General features: G+C 40.6%; 2 protein-coding genes across 4 annotated transcripts; one reads left to right on the top strand and one right to left on the bottom strand.

Annotated features, from left to right (window-relative positions):
* Positions 1-1,300: 1,300 nt before the first annotated feature.
* On the bottom strand, positions 1,301-6,483 carry Cnx99A (Calnexin 99A). Of its 2 annotated transcripts, none has more exons than XM_020955642.2 (9): positions 5,965-6,483; positions 5,067-5,414; positions 4,893-4,964; positions 4,670-4,803; positions 3,634-4,222; positions 3,421-3,561; positions 3,203-3,328; positions 2,598-2,849; positions 1,301-2,046 (listed from the first exon to the last, which is right to left on the bottom strand). In XM_020955642.2, exons 1-9 carry the CDS (start codon positions 6,109-6,111, stop codon positions 2,002-2,004), a joined length of 1,854 nt encoding a protein of 617 aa, XP_020811301.2. In that variant the 5' UTR covers positions 6,112-6,483; the 3' UTR covers positions 1,301-2,001. The 2 variants fall into 2 exon arrangements, with proteins under 2 accessions (XP_020811301.2, XP_020811300.2); XM_020955641.2 differs by lacking the exon at positions 3,203-3,328 and adding an exon at positions 2,926-3,054.
* An 11,267-nt stretch (positions 6,484-17,750) lies between these two features.
* On the top strand, positions 17,751-18,835 carry LOC110186961 (uncharacterized). Of its 2 annotated transcripts, XM_020956302.2 has the most exons (3): positions 17,751-17,877; positions 17,931-17,994; positions 18,058-18,835. In XM_020956302.2, exons 2-3 carry the CDS (start codon positions 17,953-17,955, stop codon positions 18,637-18,639), a joined length of 624 nt encoding a protein of 207 aa, XP_020811961.2. In that variant the 5' UTR covers positions 17,751-17,877; positions 17,931-17,952; the 3' UTR covers positions 18,640-18,835. The 2 variants fall into 2 exon arrangements, with proteins under 2 accessions (XP_020811961.2, XP_086696355.1); XM_086840229.1 differs by having other exon boundaries at positions 17,791-17,994.
* Positions 18,836-19,190: the final 355 nt, after the last annotated feature.

Genomic DNA, 19,190 nt, shown 5'->3' with positions numbered 1-19,190 from the left:
TGATGAAATCGAGCCTGCAATGCTTGGCAATTAATTTCTGCACTGAATTTTGAGGGGAATACATCTCGTGACCCGGGGGCATTCAGCGATTTGATCGGATAAAGTCCGGACTTAATTGCTTGGAACTTGCCGAAAAATAGCGCGTAATAAGGGGGACAAATATACGTAAAGCAACCCTCGGGGACAACCCCAAGAGTTCCTCTTGATTTTCCAATGGGGTTGCTAGATGTGGGGCCTGCTGCCTGCAATAACATTACATATGGCGTCAACGTCGTCCCATTTGGCTTACACATCAATTGCCATCCAGACTTCAATAAGGAACTCCCAGGAGTGTCCCAGGCTGACCCCCAGCCAAGCGTTCACTCGGCATCCCATAAAAAGACTTAAAAGTCCCAGCCTCTGAAGATATGCTTCCTGCCGTTTTTGAAGGGTTCGCAAAGTTGCTGGCCTTGTCAAAACGAAAACATTTTTATTAAAATTAGAATCGAGCGGGGTTTTGTGGCTTTTATTATTTATTCCGCTGCAAGTGGCAACCCTTGTGGCCTTTGTCTATGCATGAATTATGGGGGACTCCCCGGATTTCGTCCCCTTCCAAACATATGAGTTTTTCATATTAATATGCAGCGCTGTCTAGCCGCAAAATTTTAATCCTTTTAAGTGTAACCATAGACCCCAGCTCAGACCTAGACCTAGAATCGTTTAATCTTTTTATTGAATTGCCCTTTCGCCTTTTTTGGCAATCGAAGGGATTTTTCTGCGACTCAAGTTCGCATCTGCTTTGACGGCCATATAAATCTGATTTTTAGCCGCCTCCAACTCTCTGCGTATGCAAATCGTCATCGGTTTACTGTTGTCATAACAATTCCATTAACAAGGACCGTCTGTCTGTCTGTCTGGGCTGGGCTGGGCCATATTTATGAGCTTAGGAAATTGAATTGAATTATATGCAGAGCGACAAAAAAGGAGGCCCAACATGTCGACGGTATCAGTGGGTTAAATAGATTGGATGGGCAAGGGTTTCCTTCCCCCGCAGCGTCCGCCAATTGTAGTAGTATCAACCAATCAGCTAAATAATGAAATATATTTCGGGAAAATGTCCCAAAAACCGCACAGATGCAATGTGGCGTCTGGTCTGGTCTGGTCGACGCCACACGCACCATCGAGCATAATAAATCCGATTCGCATCTGGGGTCTGGTCTCTGAAAATAAAGCAGAGTTCACATTTTAAATTAACAATCCCGGTGGGTCCCGGCTCAGTACCGTCGCTCAGCTTCCAAGGGATGGTTGTGAAAACACGGGGTTTTCTTGGTTTTTCGACATTTAGTTTTTTATTTTTCGCTGTAAATTTTCATTCGACACAAAATGAAAACGTGGAAACTTGAGTATAACTATTCATACTATTCAATTTCGTTTTAAATTACATAATATTAAACTAGATGCTTGCCTGCCATTTAATTTTTTTCTCGGCCTTAGTTCCCTCTTTGTTTGCTTGCTGTTTCTGGTTTTTGTTTGCTTTTGTCTAGTTTGGTGTTTCTCTTATCTTCTTTTTTACACAAATTAAGGAGAAGGAAGAAGTAGGAGCTGGGGGATGAGTGGAAAAGGAGAGGGGAACAGCACTGAAATGCAACGATAATACAGCAAAAGTACGTATACGTATACAAAGTTGACTAAAACGAACCGCGTAAATTATTGAATTAAATTAGAGACCTGCACTAGAGAAGCGTGGTTAGCAACTAAATGTAAAGTGTGTGTATTTGTGTTCTCTTCTCCATTTTGCCTGTGTGTATGCGTGTGGCTGCCTCGTAGTGTGTGTGGTGCTGCGTGTGTGTGAGGGAGATGCTGTGGCGGGTGATTTCTAGTTGTTTGGGTTTTGTAGTTTTGCCAGCATTTTGGTGTTGGTGTTTTGCTGCCGCTGGCAGTTTGGAATTGGATTAAGTTTTTTCGATAGAACTTCTGCATTTTTATTTGTAGATTGTTGTCCATCTGAGGGGATGACCCGCATTACTCCTTGCGCGCCTGACGCTTGCGAGCTTTTGTGGTGGTTTCCTGCAATAGAAATGGTAATTTTATTAAGTTAAACTCTTTTTCAAACCAAATTTAAATAATAAACAAAAAAGGAAGTCAAGGTTTACATATCCTGGCAGCTTGCAACAAAATTATAAGATCTAATAGCAAATCAATCATAACAAAGTAATATATTTAACTCGATATTTTGACTGACAATTTTCGTAAAAAGAAAAGTTCAAAATCTCATAACTAAGCCAAAAATGCATTAATTTTAATTCGGAAACCTTTCCTGTTCTAGTTTTTGTTGTAGTATTAAGTCTGCATACTCAGTTTGAAATTTTAGAAAATTAGGATTTTTATCGATTTTTGACAATTTTAATGATGTAACCCCTTATAAAATTTTCAAATTTTGACAAAATTTTTAAAAAATTATTTTTTGTCCGGACATGGCTCAATCGATTTGGCTGTTGATGCTGATCAAGAATATATATGGTTTATAGGGTCGGAAATGACTTCTTACAGGCTTACAAGCTTCTGACTAAAATTATAATACCCTTCAAGGATATTAAAATAAGGAATTTTTAACCCACCTCAGTCTGTGCGGGCTCTTCAGGACTCTCCTCCGGCTTGGTCATCTCCACATTATCATCTAAATCAGACTTTTTGTTCTTCTTCTTGGGACTAGCGGACAGCGGCGTGCTCTCCTTGCTGGAATCACCGGCAGCCCGATCGCTGCCTTCCTCCACATCTTCATCGGCATCGGCCTCGGGCTCTTCATCGTCATCGGGCTGCAGCTCATCGGACTTCTTGGCCTCGGCGGCGGCCTTCTTGGCAGCCGAGTCCTACACGGGACACAAACAGGGATTAGAACATCCTCAGAGTTTAACCAGGGATAAGCTTTAATCAAGCAACATTTACCTGACTCTTGGCCGAACCAAATCTAAGGTAAATGGTGATGGCAACCAATGCCACAATGGCCACCAGACCAATGCCCCAGATCGAGGGATAGGCCTTGGCTAGCTCCACTACCTTATTCACGAATGAGTCCTACACGAAATGGGAAAAGCCAAAAGATAGCAATAGCAATTACAAGTGCCATGTGCAAGGGTTCAAGATGAGGGTGAGTGTGAGTGTGTGACTGTGGTTTTTCAAATTTCTAATTTAGGAAGCGAAATTTAAGGCCTGGGGCCAGCACCTCTTTGGCGCGTCTGTAAAGATAGAAGACGTAGCAGCTGGCCGGGATGAGCAGGTACAGAAAGTACAGGGCCCACCAGCCGGGCTTGTAGTTCATCCGGCGCATGAGGCGGTGCCAGAAGGTTTTCTTTTTGCAGCGATCAAAACGATTTCTTTAAATGTCTCTGTGTGTTCTTGTGGGAAAGAAGAAGGATACCAAGGGTTTTTACATTAACTCACCGATTCGCGATCTATATAGCGGCGCTTGATGTCAAAGCTATTGGCGGCAAAGTCGCGGGCCACCTCCACATCGTCCGTGATGATGAGATTGTCAAACAAAATGTCGCTGGACATGGACCACAGTTCCAGGCCGACAGCGCTCTAAATGGGGTAAAAAGAAAGGGAACAAACGATTGTATTCAACAAATTTACCATGCTCTAGGGTCCACTTACAATTGGCGTCATCTGGAAGGGCTTCAGATCCTCAAAGAAATCGGGATTGGCAATCTTCTTGGGCGCCCATTTGCCCTGATAGTTGGGGTTCTCGATCATCGGTGCCCTCCACTTGCCCTTGTAGTTGGGATTGGGTATGAGCGGCGCCTTCCACTTGCCACATCCGGCGGCCTTCTCGCAAACGGGATTGTCCACCAGCGGAGCCTCCCATTCGCCATCGATTTCGGCATCCCAATCTTCCGGTTTACTGGCCGTAGGGTCAAAGATCATATCGGGCTCCTCCTCCAGCCAACCATCGGGCATGACGGCATCGGCATCGGGCAACTGTGGCGGCGCATCCTCATCCCAATCGTCGGGCTTGTGGGCCGTGGGATCTGGGATCTTCTCACGCTCATCCCACGCCTCGGGCTTCTTGTCATTGGGGTCGTCGATCTCTGCTGGCGGATTGACGGCTGGCTTGAAATCGGTCAGCAGCGAGCCCTCGTTGATGATCTTGTGATCCACTCGGATCTCGAAGCTGTTGTCGGGACGGACCACCAGCTGATACAGATGGGGCAACTTGTCCTTGAAGGGCTCTTCCAAACGGTTCCTACAAAGACGAATGACCGAATGATTGGCTGTTGAACAACATAAATAGATGCCTTATCAGCGGCAGATACTGCAGAAAATCAGCAGACATCATGGCAGGGGACAAGAGTCCACGAAAGGCAACACGTAGCCTGCTGTTATCAGTGAGTATTACGTTTCGTTTGGCCAAACATTTATACAAATTATGAATCACAATATATATTAGCTCAGCTTTCAGGTGTGCAAGCAGGCTGCCGAACAAGGGGTATAAACAATTGATCTATTGTACTCTAGGTATTATATGGGCATTACGAGTCGCATTGTTCCATAGCCAAGTTCCAAGACAAAGGCCAACCTGCCCCAACTCCGAACTTTTGACTGCTATTGCTATTTTTCGTGATATTTAAATTTGAACGATTCGAAACGCTTGACGCTCATTCGTTTCCATTTCAAATAGAACGACACTCACTTGGGCTTGTTGCAGTGCTTCTCGGTAATGGTGCCATTAATTGGATTGACATGCCGGAATATGAAGTGCATTTTCACATCGTTGCCGCACTTGTCCGGTCCGAACATGATGGTGTAGGGTGTCTTGTCATTGAACTACGGAGTAAAAACCAAAAACAGTGGATTCGGGGGTTGTTTCGCGTTTCGTGGCTCATGGGGGCAATGCCCTCCCGCACACTACTTACGGCCGTCAGCTGCTCGGTGTCTTTGCCGGCGGAAAGGAGCTTTAGATACGAGCCGCCGCACTCCTGACCCTCCTAGAAAGTGGAAGGGAAAGCGGAATTGGGTCAGTAAGCGGGTATTAATTGGATTTGCCCAGCCGCGCCGGCTGATGCAATCCCATTGGGCAATGGACGAACCTGCAACGTGACCTCGTACTGAACCACCAGTGGCTTGTCTTGCTTGAAATCAAAGGGCTTACGCAGCGGCGCTGAGATGGCCGCGTGCTTGGCCTTTGACTTGAGCACCAGGCCCAGATCATTCGCCCAAACGATGCGCTGCGGCGACTCCCAGTTCCAAAGTCCATCATACTTCGAGATCTCCTCCGCTATGTCATCCTTCTTGGCCTGCGACAGCACCCACTTCTTCCGGGATGCCTCCACGTCGTCAAAGTGATCGGCGAAGTGGAATTTCTTGGGATCGATCTCTGGGCTCTCGTAGGCCAGCTTCTCCTCGCTGTTTTCGTCGACGCCGGCGGCCAGTTCCTCCTGAGAAAGAGATTCACATGTGGGAGCATTAGATAAGGTGCGATAAAATCCAAGAAACACGCGGTTGTCAGCGACGGGTGAGAGTGATAAAGCAGAAGAGAGAGAGAGAGACAATGGGCAGACGTGGATTTCAGCCTCGGAGAAGTTACCATCGAGGGCGGAGTATTAGCAGCACCATTTTAATTATTCCATTTATTTGTTATAATAAATAATTTCAGAGTTTTAAAAATTAATAAAGCCGGACAAGTATTTCTTAACAACTTGAGAATTCTAACGAAACGCTGTAACTTCATATAAAATGCGCTCCTTATCACCGCGCCTATTATCTTGCCTCCGACTGTGTGTAAACACAGTTTCCCTCGCACTAATCTCGCTGAAAACTCACATGCTAATTTTTTGGGTCATAAAAATCGAAAAGCCGGCCGCTCCGTCCCCGTCACCCCCTAACCCACTGAGCCACCCGCTGCTCAACACATCAGCGTGCTTTTCTAGTCGCTTCCACACTGACGTGTACTTTTTTCTCGTGTTTTTTTTTCGGATAGCAACTCACCTGAACATCTTCCACAAAGCCATCCTCGAAGTCATCGGAGTCAGATGCTGGTTCGGCGGCGGCCGCTTGGTGGGATGCAGCAATTAGCAGCAATCCGCTGGCGAACAGCAACGCCAGCGTCGCCCCTCGGCCCAGTTTCCTTTTCATTTTCCTTCCCGAGTTTTCCTCGATTTCCTTCCTTGCAGCTGCGTTCCCGTTTTCTTTCTCTTGGGCGCTTCTTCTTCTTCGTCGTCGTCGGCTTGCTAATCGCAGGGAAGCGAGAGGAGGCGGCGGCAGGCAGTTGAGCTGCTTTTCACCAGTTGCCGCGTTCTGTTGCGCGCTCTATGGCGGAATATTAACGAGAATTGGGAATCTGGCACGACGAACAACTAAGTGTAATTAAATTATACATGTAAATTATACATTTTCTTTGCTCTTTGCTGTCTACTCTGTTCGGTGTTAAAAATGTATCGAATTATCGGTATATCGATACATTGCAATGCGAAAATAAATGTATATATCGCGCTGTTTTGGAAGCGCAAAATGATGTTCTTCGATATTTTTTATTGTATATATCATTATATTAAAGTCGTTTTAAAATAATCATTAATTTTATTACTATTTTATTTCATCGAACGAAGCGTTAATAAATGGTCCTAAAAATGGCCAAAGCGCCTGCGTTAACAGGGTTGTTTTGCTGTCAGCCGGCATTTTGCTTGTGGACAATTGGCGGGAAATTTAAATTTGAAAAAAAAAAACGTTTGCTTTGTGGGTTTTGATTTAGATAGAAACGCAAATCAGATTAAGGATAATTATGTTATGTTATGTAATGTTAAATAAGACTCAACATTATTGAAAAAATAAAACATTGCACATTTTTAAAATTAATTAAGTAAAAGGAGAGATGTGTTAAGTTAATCTATAAAAGTATATAAAAGGATATAATTCTAAAATTAAACTTATATAATACAGACAGGAAGAACAAAAGTAGTTCATATCTAAATCTCACTAAAAGCGATCGGATCAATAATAATTTACTAAGTAATCAAGATACTTTAACCTGCCTTAGTCCTGCAATTAGGTCTCCTATCGAAGGCGCACACCCACACACCAATGCGGAAATTAATATTTGTGCAAAGTGCTATTCCATTGAAATATTTCCGCACATTTGTTAGTCGGACATATCTGATTCGGATTCGAATGGAACGCGGCATAAAACTGAAAACTTGCATGTTGGCAATTATTTTAAAAGCCCCGCTCGGCTCAATTAATGCTCCAACACGGCGGCTGCCTAAGCCCCGCAATAAACTTGATGGCTCGCTCGCCAAAGTTTCCCTCAACGCACCGCCTTCTGCCTTTTGTGTAAAATAATGCGGCATGCATTTGAGCATAAAATTATAATAAAAATTCCTGGCTTATTGGAGAGAGTGTATGTTGGTTTGTCTGCGTGGGAAGGGTGATCGAATGCCACTCCCCTGCAATACACGTTAAGAAAAAGAATTGAAATTTCTTGCTGATTAGTTTAGTCAAAGTTGTTCATCATTTTCCATTAACCATACGAAATTTGGCATACTGTTACCACTTTGAATACCTGTTTTCTGTGATTGGTTTGAAATTGTAATAATATAACCTGGAAAATCCTTCTTCTCCTTATCATAAACCAAAGAAAAGGGCAACAAATCCCACTGATTATCGTATAATTCATTCTCTTTCTGCATTTCCCTTAACTGTGGCAACTTATCTGCGGCACGCGCCTTCCTCTTCTTCTTCTATCACTACCACTGACAGTTTTTTTATTTTCCCCTTTATTTTTTTTATTTTATTTTTTGCAACTGCATACAAAAAGCTTTCTGTTTAATGGAATATTTAACACAATTTAAAAAGTTTTTTTTCCTAAAGACAAACAAAGACTCGGAAGCACACATCGTGGGGGCGGGAGGTGGCATATACTAGGGAGAAATAAGTGGAGAGGAGAGGCAACTTTTGCACTGGAGCCCCAGGGCTGGGGAAAACTAAACTTGTGTACACATTTCTTTTTTTATGGAAATTGTGTAATGACAGTTAATGAGGGTACTACATAAACAGACACAAGCAGGCACCTCACACACGCACACCTGAACACCAGGTCCTTTAAGAACAGGACCTCCCCCCGCATAATACTCCAGTGTTGTCAAGTGTTCTATTAACAACGAGGCCAGCTTACCAACACTTGAGCCGAATACCTGCTGATGTTGTCCCCCATGGAGGAAAGTGTGGAACTAATGTCAGGAAAATAGAGATGGAAGGTTCCAAAATTGTAGCTAGATATCTATTTTTAGGTTTTAGTTATAAAGTCCCTCAAAAAGAATCAAAATTTCGGATAAAACATAGGTACTGCCTGGAAAACATACCTACTATATTTATACATATATTCTTAATTAAAATCCTTATAAGATTCCCCTGCTAATTACAATTAAGAATATAAATCAGAGTTCGTCGGTTCCCTAAACTCTTCTCACATCTCAGTTTCAAACTTTCGGGTAATTTATAATAACATTTGCCCAGCACATAAATATCCCAGGACGGGCGAAGGACATTAGGTGGGGGAGGAGCGGGCATCTCCCATTGTGCTCCTCTTTTAAAACAGCAGCTCTTGTCTACACGAATTACTCAAAAAACATACTTAACACACTCACCCTTTCGGCGGGCATTTATGGGCAGGGGGAGGGGGACTGAAGGGTGAGAAAAGCGGGAAAAGCAGGGCTTAGGAGAAAGGGTAAGGGAAATACGGAGGACATCAATGTTGATGGCATACCAGAAAAGTTTTGTTCTAAGCTTTTGGACAGCGCCGGCAGAATCTCAAACATTTTCACCTGCAAGCAAATAGCGGAAGAGAGGTGTTTTCCGAGGGGGGCAGAATGCGGTGCTGAGTTTTCCGGGGCAAGAGGTGAGGTGTGGTGTGTGTGTGTGTGTGATGGAGAGTATCAAAACATATGAAGGAAGCGCCGCTACAAGCGCACGAGTTCAACTTAGTGTGTACTTAACTTCCGTTACATGGCCACCACTACAGCCACACACACACTCGCACACACACCTCCTTTCACACGCATGGACAGGAAACACACAGACGCATACTGAGAAAAAATATCACTTTAATTGGTAAACAATTTACAGAGTTATCTTGGGGTTTATGCTAAAAATGTGCACATTTAATTAAATTATCTAATAATTTTAGTCAGAAGCTTGGAAATAAGTGAAGGAATCATTTCCGACCCTATAAATCATATATATTCTTGATCAGCATGAAATGCCAAGTTGATCTGGCTATGTCCGGAAAAAAAATTTTTTTTTCAAAAATTTGAACATTTTTCAAGGGGTTACATCATTAAAATTGCCAAAAATTTATAAAAATCCTAATTTTTTTAAATGAATATTCGAGTATGAAGATCTATTAAACTACCAAAAACTAAGATAGGAGTGCTTTCCAAATTAAAATTAACTTGTTTTTGGCTCAGTTGTGAAATTTTTAAATATTGATTTTGACGACAAAATTGTCATATCAAAATATCTATTTAAGCAATACGAATGTTTTAAACTTTGTAATGATCAATATGGCTTCCCAAAATCAGTTTCTCTTCTTGTTTTATATATATTTATGATTTATTTCTAAATAAAAAAGAGAAACTATTGTCAGTTTGCTTTTACTTCTCTTTTCGTTAGATTTTTATAAATTCAGAAGGTCATACAAAAATATCCTTTGGTCGCAAGGTTCATGAGAAATATATCGAATATTATTTAAATTGTTAGTTATTTAAAGAAGAAAAATAAATGCCTAAGCTGTTTCTTTCTGTATTATTATAGTGTTATTATTTCCAGGAATAAATAAATATAAATTACAAAATATTTCTCTAACTGCAACGTGTTTGTTTGTTTATGCCAAAAGTGTTGTAAAGTGCGGCGCTTTGTCGGCAGGAAACGCTGAAAATTTATTACCGGACAATTTTGCCGGCGGGGGCATAAAAAAGAGGGCCCACGGAAAAGAAGGGGTCGGGGCAATGGCCGCCAGAGGGCGGAGGAGGCTTTAGAACCCCCCCAAACACACACTCGCATAGGACACACATGCATATGCATAGTTTGCTGGCCGTAAGTGTATGCAAACATGCCTAAAAAAAATATATACTATGTGGAACAGACGCAAGCGGGGAAAAGGAAAAGGGGGCGGAGGAGGCAATGTGTAAGCAGGCGGGCCATTTTCCATTAAAAATTCAAAATGCCCGACGCCCAGTCTGCGCCATTAACACCCCGGCTATGTGTGTGTGTGTGTGTGGAGGAGTTTCCTCAGCCTTCCGTCTTGCCCCGCACTCCCCGCTCCAGCACTCCTTTTTGCCGCTTTCAACACCTCGTTTTCTCACCTTTCGAATGGGCTTGGTCCTCCTGCCCTGTCTCTCTGTGTGTGCTGAGGAATTTGCAGCGCCGTTAAAACTGAATTGATTTGTTATTCATGTTTTCTGACTTATGGCCAACACTTTTGGCTTTCCGCCTACCATTCAATTGACGTGGCCAATGGCGCCGCCGACTTTTTCCCCTACCTTGCCCACCTTTCCACCACTTTCCCTGGGCTGCAAAAATAGTGAAAATTTAATGCAGGCACGGAGTCCAGGAACGGAATTCAGGACGATCGGGGAAGAAGTCCTGGTGAAAGGCAGCCTTTCGAATGCGAGGAAATGTATTTGTTTTTAGGCAAAAAAACATGACTGTGAAGTCTTTACCTTAAAAATAAATATATTAAAATTGTGTTGAAAATGTATTTAATTTGTCTTAACAAGAAGAAATATACCCTGAAATATACAAAATATTTAAGCAGGTAAGTCTAATAAATATTATTTTACAACATATGCCTAAGCCGTATTTTAAAAATCAATACCATTAAGATGTATATTTTTAGATTAATAGTACATAGCTTTTAATTGCAAAATTAACTCTAGTTTTTAATTGGTTTCCTGTTTGTTTGCCATTTCCTTTTTCGTTTGAAATGAAATTCTATAGAAATTAACGCAGTTTTCTTTTAAATGGAAGCCGCCCCTGGACTAACCAGTAATGGCTGTGTGTGTGGGTTGTGCTTAAGCCGCTGGCTTGGCTTTTATATTTATTAAATTGGCGCAAGGGGAGCATTTAGTGCATGTTTTAAAATAAAAAAAAAGAGAGGGGAAAATAAAAAATATACAGGGAAAAAGCTGGAAGCAAATGCGGGGATGGCCACCACAAATGCGGGTATACTCTCACTAAATAAAGAACAAACTTACAATGCATTAACATAAATATGAACTATTCAAGTACTTTAACTACATTTTGATTTATTTACAAGTTGTGCCATTGTTGATGGCTATAAAAATATAATTTTTATATTTTCTATATCCTATACCATTCCCAACTAATTATAATCAACGGAAGAGTACACTTGGAGAGTCCAAGGCCCACAAGTGGTTAATGGTTAGTAATCAGCCTTCTTCAAATGTATGCCACATTTTATTTATTTTATTTTTTTGTTTTATTAGCAAAGAGAAAAAAAACGTAGCTGAATAATACAAGTGTATAATTGCAGTTAAATGCATTAAAAACAGGTTCTTCAATTATGCGAACCATTTAGAGCGACGAAAAGGATGGATTTATATTTTGTTGAGTGGCCATTCAGCCAATTCGGAATGTATTCAGATTTTGAGGCCATTAAGTGCCATTCATATTAATTTCGAAAGATTGAATACCTCGCATTAAAGAATCATTCTTTTCGGGGCAAACTTTTTACCATCCAACTAATTTGCATGACCTGTTCTCCCAAGGAAACCCTTGCCTTTTCCCTTACCCTTACCTAAAACCTTACCTTTCCCTTTTCATTTCTGAGTTTTTCTTGACTTGACAATGTACTTTTTGTTTTATTTCTGAGTTGGGGCTCCCTAAATTTTAATCACCTCAGTTGACAGAGTCAGGACAAATAAAAGCAGCTCGCAATTCGGGCGTGAAACCGAGGGGATTCCTGAAATAATAAATCAGGCCATAGGCGAAAATATTTAAATTTAAATGTTTCGAAAGGACGAAAACGTAAACAGGAGGAGCGCTGGTAGTCACTTTCATTATTGGAAGTATAAATCACTTTCCTTTTGCTGGCTGGCCGGCAGGAAAACAAAGTCGGCCTATTCTACACCCTTTGAGAGGTTAAATGGAAGAAGGACTGCTGGGAGGGGGGCGATGTGCTTCAAGGCTGAGTGGGTGGAGTTCGAGGTCCTTTGTTGTTTGCTCTCGCCGCTCTGCTTCTCTGCGGTGCACGATAAAAACAAACAAATTCATAGCTAATAAAATTGCTAATAAATAAACGAGAATGGCGTAAGCGCAAAAAAGGGACACACGAGGCGAAAAACAAAGCAGCCGCAAACAGCAAAAAAACACACACACACAAGGAAAACGAAAAAAATCATCATCAACACACACACACACACACACACATACACACACACTCACCTGGCGTGGAAAAATAATGTAAAGCTATAGCGACGCCAACCTGGTGGCCGCATTGACCAACAGCCAGCGGGCCATTTTCGGTGGGCGGGAGGGCGGAAGGGTCGCCTTTCCCGGGGGGTCGGTGCTGGATTTTCCCCGAACGAGGAAAAGAGGTTAGCAGACATTGCATTAAACAGGTAATGGGGTAATGGGCCACCTGGACAGGGCGGAGCAGGCCCTGAGAGTCGCGTGCGCCTCTGCCAACAATTGCGACACACGGCGAGAAAAATTGTGTTTACACCAGAAAGTAATATTTACAAGCATAATTTTTTATTTGAAAAATATTTGAAAAATTAAAATAAACAGTTGATAAGCCAATCGTGTTAGTTATAATTTTTGGAATTATATTTATTTGTGACGATCATTATTAAATGGTTAAATAAAACTTAAACCGCAAAAGTAATATCTTGCTGTAAATAATAATTTCAGAAACTGTATTCATCTATTTTTTTCAGGGTATTATAATTATAGGCAGTAGCTTGATAATCAAAATAAAAGCCAAGTCGATCTAGAAATGTTTTTTCGATTTTTCAAAATTAGATAACTAGGCCAAAAAAGCATAAATATTTATTCGGAAACCTTTCTCATGTTAGTTTCTCATAAGTTAATAAATCTGTATACTTAGTTTATAATTTTGGAATTTTTCATTTTTTTAAATTTTTGGACAATTTTAACCCCTTATGAAATTTTCAAATTTTGATAAAAAATAAATTTTTGCCGGACATTGCCAGATCGACTCAGATTTTGATGCTGATCAAGAATATATATGATTTATAGGGTCGGAAATGACTCCTTCACAACTCCTTTCCCAATATTTAACTAAATTTTATGAAAATTTGTTCTACAAATAAAAGTTTAGAAATCTCATAACTAAGCCAAAAAAGCATTAATTTCAATTCGGAAATCACTCTTATGTTAGTTTTTATTAAATTAATAAAACTGTATACTTAAATTAACTCTTTGAAAAATCCAAATTTTTATCAATTTTTGACAATTTTAATGATGTAACCCCTTATAAAATTTTCGAATTTCGAAAAAATGTAAAAATTTTATTTTATGACCAGACATGGTTAGAACGACTCGGATTTTGATTCTGATCAAGAATATATATGATTTATAGGGTCGGAAATGCCTCCTTTGTATCGTTACAAGCTTCTGAGTAAAATATTCATATCCTTAAAAAGGTATAAAAATCCATTTTTAATCATGGTTAATGTGATTTCAAGACTTGGAATAATTCATCAGTGCTGTTAAATAACATAACAAATACCTTTATTAATAAAAATAAATATATATTTTTTACTGTGTGATCATTTTTGCTGTTGCTTTACACTTATGATTTTATTTTTGATTATTTTTCTGCTTTGGCCTCCTCCTACGTTGCTGTTGTTATTTGCGGTGTTGGTTTTTGTAAAATTTATTACCAAAAACCGCACATGCTTTTTTAACTTCTCCTCGCAGCGATGTAGTTGCCTTGCCACATATTTTGGCTGGGAAATTTTTAATCAAAAGAATGTTGGCCGCACACACCAACACACAGAGAAATCCAATTACATTCTGATAAGAAATGCTTAGCCAATGGCCACATTTGTTCTTATGCAAATCAGCCAAGTTTATTAGCCCTTTATGCTTGATGGTTTTCCTCCTGACTTTTGTAATTCTTTCCGTTCTTTTTCTTTTTGTTTGCGTTGTTGGCGTTTCCCTCCGGATAACCGCAGGTGGCGGAGCATAAAAAGTGTCCAGGCTGCAAAGCCGGAGATCGGGATTGAGGGTCGGGTCATCATTCCATGTCTCAGCTCATAAATCTTTGGGATAAAAATCCGCTGAGGGCAGCGAAAGTTCCCAGCCACTTTGTGACCCACTTACAGCCCCGCCGACTGAAAGACTGACAGACTGAAAGACTGACAGACTGACAGACTGAGAGACTGAAAGACTGACAAACTGAGAGACTGACAGACTGAGAGACTGACTGGCTCATAGAGGTCATAATTCTCGTGCAATTTCAGCTCGCTTTTGTCCCCGTTTAATGACAGACAGGAAGCCTTAGTGCTCTCTGCCGTCTCCTAACAATTTGCATTTTTATGGAATTGAGACATTTGACGAGCTCGAAAGATGCCCCGCAGATTGGATATGAGCCAGAAATTAATGCGCAGCATAAAGATGCCCCGCCCAGATTGCAGCAGATCGACTTTTTGATGGCAACTCGGAGAGCAGTTCTTGGTATTATTATTATTATCCTTTCAGGGGAATTATAATTTTAGAGAGTCGTTTGCAAAGCAGTCAGGACTTGGGTCTGATCAATTTTCTTCATCCAATAATAAACTGAAAGGGTAATATAGCTCTTAGTTCTCATATAACTTTTCGCTTTCGGGTAAAAAACGTTTTGAAAGTAAAGAATAGAAAAATAAATAATTAATTTAAATATTTATAATTCAGTATGTTCCTTTAGAATGACAATTTCCCCTCAATTTTCCTTTTTCTTTTACTCCCTTTAAAAAATAACAGCTTAAGTCCCGAACCTTGGTTCGGAATTGTAAAAAAAGAAGAGGGAAACCCCCTTCGCTTTAATGTGAAATTAATAAACCAAAATCAGCTGCTAAGCAATAAACTAAACTAACAGAACCGGCTTTGCTTAAACCCAAAAGGCGACCTAAATAAACACACTCATACACACACACACACTCCCGCTCTAAACGCACACCATCACACTTCCAAGGTCGTGCTTAGGCGCGCAAATAAACCATGGGGGGGGGGGTGTCGGGGGACCGAGGTCAAAGGGGAAAATGGCGGAAAAAACCGCAGGAGCAGAACGGCAAACGAAATGTGAAGGAGCCGACAAAACAAACCAAAGACAAAACAAAACACAGAGTCAAAGGAATAAACCAAGCAAATAATCCTTTAGCTTAAAAAAAATGAAAAGAAAAACAACCGAAAAGAGACAGGACTCGGGCGCAAATAAGTTAGTTTCTTGAGTTTTTCAGACTGCAAGATGCCTCGTATAATGAGTAGAAATTATTTGCAGGTAAAAATGAAGCCTCTAATATTTATATTTATTTTTTGTAGATCAGGAAAATAATTAAAAAAAAAAATCATATATAAAGTAAGAATTTCAAGACCGTAAATTATATAAATTTCTTAACGATACCTTCTTCAGTATAGTTACCAGTAATCATTTTTAAAATTTAAAGGATATCCCTGAACTCGACTCCTTCAAAGGTATTTTGTAGCATTTTTATTACAAAAGAAATCGTAGTTTCCCAATAAGGAAATCTATCTCATAATTTTAGATATGTTTTCAAGCGATTTTTGAACCCGTGAGTATGTAATTATTTTCTCAGGTAGACTTTTCAAAATCCGAATGTAATTTCTGCTATCAATATCCTCAAAATATCCAAGGGTCATATGAGAGTTGAAAATGAGATAGGAGAGCTCTTAAAGCTACCAGACATATCAGATATACCCGATTTTTTATGCTAACGAGTGTCGGAAATAAAAAAGAGCTCAACTGACAAGAAAAGCCATCGAAGGAGTGAGGAAAAGGGCCTAGAAAGAATGGCTGGAGGGAAAATAGAAAGGGATAGCTTTGGCCTTTGTTATGTCAGCCTTCTCTCCTCGGTATTTATTTCGTTTACATTTTTGATGTTGTTGTTGGTCCTCCCCCCTCATCTATAGCTTTTGATTTTTCGTCCTCTTTTTTTAAGTGAAGCCAAGGCAATACAAAGGGAGGAGGGGAAAGAAAACAGAATCTACACGGCCGCATTATCCTTTGCTTATCGCGATGCTCCTTGGCTTAGGCGGATGAACAGGACTCGTGGCGTCGCCAGGCGCTACTTTGAACTGCGTCTGTGTCTTTTGATTTCGATTTTGATTCGCCCCGAGTCCTGTCTGTACATATTTTTGGCATTAATTTGCCTAAGTGTCGTCCTTGCACGCTCCACTCGCCGCGCGTTAAGATTCCCCGCTGACGATAGGCGAGCTAATTTTGTGTAATGAAATAAATTAAAAGTCCGTAATAAACACAAACTGTCAGCGGCAACAACAATCAGTCCATCGAGGCGACTTAATGGCAAATGAAGCGCAAGGCGGGGCAGAGGAGAGCAGTGGCTGGAATGGTAGAATGGCCGGGCAAATTGGCTTGTTAATGAATCATTACGCATACGTCACGTTGTGCATGACAAATGACACAAGCCGGCAGCCCAGTGAGCGCAAGCGTTGATAGGGAAAAGTGGAATGAATGCGAATGACTTGCAAAAGGGTTTTCCTTTTTTTGTATTTCTCTTTTTTCTCTCTCTGGATATCTACAAGGGTGTGGGTGTGCATTAGGGTGTAGCAACGTTAATGGAAGTTCTGCCAAAAAGAGATCTTAAATGGGGAAGATATTAATGTTTCCAATGATCGATTTCTAAAGAAAATTATTGTAAAAATTGTTACAGATTCGTATTGTCTAATAAATTAGCTTTGCTTAAAGTCCTACTGCATTTAAATTTGATATTTTAGCCCACCCTGGTTTAAAATTAACAGATTAAAGACTACAACAACCTGAACCTGGGGGAAGGGGCGAGAACTTTGAATCGGCTTAAAGTCTCAAAGAAAACGAGAATGGAGTGGAAAATTTAGATGAGAGGCAAAACGGCAAAGATAAACACTAACTCTGCTCCAAACTCCTTTCTCGCTCCTTTCCTAAAGTTCCCTCTCTATTTTCCTAACATTTTCCACTCCTCTCACCATCTTTTTCGCACATATGCATGAGCGCCCTTGTGCACACAATTTGTTCAAATTGGGTTCGGCCTTGCCTGTCGAATGTTTAGCCAGCGAAAAGAAATGGCCGCCATCTGCATTTCCGCCTCTGTGTGTGTGTGTGTGTATTCCCCGGGATTCCCCCAATTCTAGCACACACATACATACGTGCTCGTATGCTAATTCAAAGCCAAACTATAAATTTGAGAGCTGGCCGCATATTAAAACGTTTAATTCAATATGGAAGGCGTCGTTCCCAGCTATTCAAACTTTGGCCATCGCTCGAGCGGATTCTGCATCCGTCCATCCGTTTTAGCCGTCTGTGTTTGTTTAGGCCAAAGCTTAGTCAGGGACACATATGCTTAGCCCGACTAGAAACAGTCTTAAAGGCCAGTATCCTCACAGCTAAAGCTGCAGGGAGAACAGCATTTAAAAATATAATACTATGCAAGATTAGATAATTTTTGAATAAATATAAATATATAGAAAGTAATTGCTAACAAATTTTAAAAATCTTAGTAGGCTCTTGCTTTTATTTCCCCCAAAAGTCAATGTGTGTAGGTTCAGATCATAAAGGAAATCAGTTGAATTCCAACTACGGCAACGAGAAGTCAGCTTTTAGCTCCGAAAATTATTCTACAAAAATTTCATTAAAATATCGTAATTGTAAGTTCTTTTTGTTCATTTCTTTTTGAGTCGTAATAAACAAGTTTTAAAAGGTCTAATAACAAGTTCGTGAAGATGACGAAAACGGATCGTTCTAATAAGAATGATGATGATTCAGTAAGTGCGAAAATATTTTAAAATCTCGCAGTTATATTTTACCCTATTCAAAATACAACGCAGATTAAAAAGAATAATATTCAAAAAGAAAAAATAAAAAAAGCGATTTCTAACCGTGAACAGAAGACCATCATTAAGGTTCAACAAAAGACACTAGAGATCGTGATGGAATTGATCGAATTACAGGGTAATATCAAATTTAAGAACAAAAACATTGAATTCGATGTACAGGCTTGTCTTAAGGACATTGAATTCGCAAATCGCGACGCTGAGTTTGTGAAACTTATTCCCATAGAGAGTGCAGTTACATCATGTCCTGATAAAGCAAACCAGGGAACTGAACCCAAGATATCACTCAAACCTGATGCTGGGTTTGTGAAACTCAATCTCAGTCCATCTACATCATGTCCTGGTAAAGGGAAACAGGAAACTGAACCCAAGATATCACTCAAACCTGACGCTGAGTTTGTGAAACTCAAGGAAGATCTGAAGAAGCAAGCAAAGAAGCTCATAGAAGGTCCAGCTAAGTCATATCCTGATGAAGGAAACCAGCAAACTGAATCCAAGATATCACTCAAACCTTATCCCGATGAATCGTCGTTAATTCGCACCATTAAGCCCTTCTTGGATACTCTTTTCAAATAAGCTGAAGGAGGATCTGAAGAAGAATCAAGAAAAAAAGCCCATAGAGAATCCATCTAAAATATCCTGATGAAGGAAATCGGGAAAGTGAACCCAACTTAAACATAAACCTTATTCCGATGAATCGTCATTAATTGGCATCACATAGACCTTCTTAGATTCTCTTTTCATATAATAAACTAATAAATAACTAAATATATTTGGTGGCAATTTCTGTGGGCAATGTCCTTTTGTAAATCACTGTTTCCCAGCCACTTGTTTTTAGGCACTTGTCTTTGTCCTTGGGCTGAACAAGCTACTGCTCCTCCTGCTCCTGGTTTCTGCTCCTGCTCCGTTGGCATCTGCGGACGTGCCGCCCCTTGCCCGCTTATAATCTCATCTGCGACACTCGTTGAACTTGTCGCCATTTAGTTAAATCAACAAAAATAATTTTGTCCTGGGAGGAGGGGAACTATCCGAACTATCCGGAACACACATGCATGCATCAGCCGGAGGGGGCAGGACAGGATGGGACAGGACAGGCTCACGTACTCCGAGTCCGGAAGGAAGTCGGG

This window comes from Drosophila serrata, unplaced genomic scaffold, assembly GCF_035046125.1.
Source record: "Drosophila serrata isolate PLE 108 unplaced genomic scaffold, ASM3504612v1 contig_382, whole genome shotgun sequence".
In the NCBI taxonomy this organism is placed as follows: Eukaryota; Metazoa; Arthropoda; class Insecta; order Diptera; family Drosophilidae; genus Drosophila; species Drosophila serrata.
This window is presented reverse-complemented; position numbering and strand designations above follow the sequence as displayed.